General features: G+C 39.1%; 1 protein-coding gene across 1 annotated transcript in view; it reads right to left on the bottom strand.

Moving 5' to 3' along the window:
• Nucleotides 1-807: 807 nt before the first annotated feature.
• The window catches only part of LOC106875223 (WD repeat-containing protein 26), a 36,428-nt gene continuing 33,517 nt past the window's right edge, over nucleotides 808-3,718 (bottom strand). The window contains exons 12-14 of the mRNA XM_014923274.2: nucleotides 3,116-3,194; nucleotides 2,056-2,185; nucleotides 808-1,022 (exon numbers count right to left, since the gene is read on the bottom strand). Coding sequence (XP_014778760.2) covers nucleotides 823-1,022; nucleotides 2,056-2,185; nucleotides 3,116-3,194 — 409 coding nt within the window. The 3' untranslated portion in view covers nucleotides 808-822. The remainder of the gene's footprint in view (nucleotides 1,023-2,055; nucleotides 2,186-3,115; nucleotides 3,195-3,718) is intronic.

The following is a 3,718-nucleotide window of genomic DNA, read 5'->3' as shown; positions in this document are numbered from 1 at the left end:
CTCGGAGTGGTTGGCGTTAGGAAGGGCATCCAGCTGTAGAAACTCTGCCAAATCAGATTGGAGCCTAGTGTAGCCATCTGGTTTCACCAGTCCTCAGTCAAATCGTCCAACCCATGCTAGCATGAAAAGCGGACGTTAAACAACGACGATCATGCTGGTATGGGTTGGATGGTCCAACAGGATATGGTAAGCCAGAAGATTGCATCAAGCTCCAATGTCTGCTTTAGCACAGTTTCTTTGGCTGCATGCTCTTCCTAATGCAAACCACTTTACTGAGTATACTGGGCGTGTTTTTCACAAAATTGACACTAGTGAGGTCAGCAAGTAAAGACATCCCAACTGAACTGCCATGAGGTGGCTTTATGCCAGGTGATGAGAGGCTAAAGTAAGACAGGGGGACAGTAACAGGTGTCTTGCTATAATGGAGATGAACTAATACTAATAGAGGAAAAGAGAGGATGGTGATGATGAGGTGCCAGGGCATATCCTCAAGGTACAAGGTGAATGGAAGAGAAAAGAGTAACAAAGGATCAGAGAGGGTGAGTGAATAAGTAAGATTGTAAGAGTGTGAAAAGAGAGTGACAGAGGGAATAGAGATGGAGGTAGGGTTGTCTGCGGTGAACATGGATGGAGATATGGTCAATGGTGAATATCAGTTGGGTGGGAGAAGGCGGAGGAAATAAGAATAGTTTGTAGAGGTGATAGGTGAAAGAACATGATGTAAAATGTGGCGGGGATGTGAAAGAGATGCACAGCAGCCAGGTCAGAGGTATATAGGTGAGAATAGTAAAATAAATCAAAAACATAAAAATAAAGTAGGGTTTAAAAAAAAAAAAAAAAAAACTTACCTTTTTTGGTTTTATCAAGAGGTCCCCATATTCTAATTGTGCCATCATCTGAAACACTGGCTAACATGCTAGGCACTTTAGGATTCCAGTGTACACAGTTGACAGTTCTAGTGTGTCCTTCCAACACAGTTATTGGAACTTCTTTTCGAATGTGCCAAATATAAACTTTATGATCTAGAAAATACAATTAAAAAAATATATATATATCACTAACATAATATCACTTCACTGAAGTCAACAGGAAAGTCTCTATATGATCAATGAATTCCTAGAAATAGAGCTAATTCTTCCTTTAATCACACCCTTTAAAAGGGTAAAGACCCCTTCAGTCATGAATGACCATGGGATTGCACCTAAAAGTTCTCTTCCTAGGCACAAGTTTGGCCAAGATTGCTTATGGAAGTCCAGCAGTTGCCCATGCATACCAGCCTCCACTTTCCATGCCACCGATGTTATCCAAGGGAAAGGCAATGGCCGATACAGCTTGGTATCAGCGATATTCTTTTCTACTCTAGGCACAAGGCCTGAAATTTTGGGAGAGGGGACAGTCAATTAGATTGCCCGCCCAGTACGCAACTGGTACTTAATTTATCGACCCCGAAAGGATGAAAGGCAAAGTCGACCTCGGTGGAATTTGAACTCAGAACATAAAGACGAATGAAATGCCGCTAAGCATTTCGCCGGCGTGTTAACGTTTCTGCCAGCTCACCGCCTTAGTGTCAGTGATATTACAACTCATTTCTACAGCTGAATGAACTGGAGCAATGTGAAATAAAGTGTCTTGCTCAAGAACACAACATACAGCCCAGTCCGGAAATCGAACTCACCACCTCTTGATTGTAAGCCTCGGGCCAACCAAAGCCTTGTGAGTGGATTTGGTAGATGGAAACTGAATGAAGCCCGTCGTATATATGTATGTATATATATATATGTGTGTGTATGTGTTTGTGTGTCTGTGTTTGTTCCCCTAGCATTGCTTGACAACCGATGCTGGTGTGTTTATGTCCCCATCACTTAGCGGTTCGGCAAAAGAGACCGATAGAATAAGTACTAGGCTTACAAAGAATAAGTCCCGGGGTCGGTTTGCTCGACTAAAGGCAGTGCTCCAGCATGGCCGCAGTCAAATGACTGAGACAAGTAAAAGAGTAAAAGAGAGAGAGAGTAAAAAGTTTATACAACAGCACATAATGTACAGAGTTAAAATTACCTTCACTACCACTGGCAATGAAATCTTGATTTAATCCACCAAAACACGAATGTATTGTATAGAATCCCTGGGTAACACCCTGAAATTTTCGAAGAAGGCAGCGATCCTTAAGATCCCACAAATGGACTCCCTAAAAGATAAAACAAAAAAAATGTATAGCATTAAATGATAAACAGAAAATTGGTTTTATTCTTTCTTTTCATTTTTCTTCATTTACTCCAGAAACTTCTTAACTAAGTGAAAGAGTAACTGCAACAACATCCCTGATTACTAAAATAGCATGTAGTAGCTTTGAAATAATAATAATAATAATCCTAGAAATGTCACTAAGCATTTTGTCCAGCATGTTAACAGTTCTGCTAGTTCACTGCCTTAACTCTCTACTATTTAAACAGGTCATATCCAGCCCAAATATTCAACCTGCTTTATGTTCAAATAGACCAGGTCCAACCTCTCACACCTATCCTGCAATGTCATTCTTAAAATAATCACATCTTCAAAATTTCAAAGCTACAAGATAATACAGGATCGATTTAGAAATTTGTGAATAAATAAGTATTACATTTGACAGAGTAAGCTGAATGCTAAAGGGTTAATAACAATACAACTTTACTGTACAAACTGATCATGAGTTTTAAGCAAGACAACTAGATATTATTATCCAAGAGAAGATGTGAAAGGAGTGCATTATCATCATAGGAGTGCATTATCATCATAGATGTGCCCATGTTGGCTGTTATGGATACAGCAATCAAAAAAATAAAAAACAAAAAAGAAAAGTACCAAGACTTAGCAAGGAAATTGCAAAGTCTGGAGATTTTCTGCAAATGTAATTCCTGTAGTTATAGGTACCCTAGGTACCATTATCAACAGACTTAGTAAGTCCTTTAATGAGATTGGAGTAATGGCAATAATACAGAAATTTATTCTATTAGGAACAGCAATGATTGTTTGAAAGTCCTAGTTGTGACCTAACATCAAGGATATCGATTCCAAATGTAGCACATTTAAGCATACCTTCAAATAATAATTCAAATACCGGAGTAATTGGAATGTTTACCTGAGTGGCCACATTTAATAAAGCTAATTTTCCAGTTTCATCTAAAGTGAAAGACATTACAGGATGATCTTCTTGTAATCTGTGGAGAAAGTAAAATGAAAAAAAATAAACACATTTAAAATCCTTTTGTTACTGTATTACTGTTGAAATATGCTGCCTTTGTTTCAATAAATTTTGAAAGCCATGAAAAACATAGTAAAATTATTTTGTCAATATTAAAGTGGTGCTTGAAACAAATTAAAATGGAATTTTAATAGGTTTTGAGATCACTTTAAAACATGAAATTTATATCAACGGATTCAGGGAGGTCTTGGTGGTTGGTTGTTGTTGTTGGCACTCCGTCGCTTACGGCATCGAGGGTTCCAGTTGATCCGATCAACGGAACAGCCTGCTCATGAAATTAACGTGCAAGTGGCTGAGCACTCCACAGACACATGTACCCTTAACATAGTTCTCGGGGATATTCAGCGTGACACAGTGTGACAAGGCTGACCCTTTGAATTACAGGCACAACAGAAACAGGAAGTAAGAGTGAGAGAAAGTTGTGGTGGAAGAGTACAGCAGGGTTCGCCACCATCCCCTGCCGGAGCCTCGTGGAGCCTT

Source organism: Octopus bimaculoides, chromosome 11, assembly GCF_001194135.2.
Source record: "Octopus bimaculoides isolate UCB-OBI-ISO-001 chromosome 11, ASM119413v2, whole genome shotgun sequence".
In the NCBI taxonomy this organism is placed as follows: domain Eukaryota; kingdom Metazoa; phylum Mollusca; class Cephalopoda; order Octopoda; family Octopodidae; genus Octopus; species Octopus bimaculoides.
The sequence above is the reverse complement of the archived record's forward strand: the minus strand, read 5'-3'. Positions and strand labels throughout refer to the sequence as shown.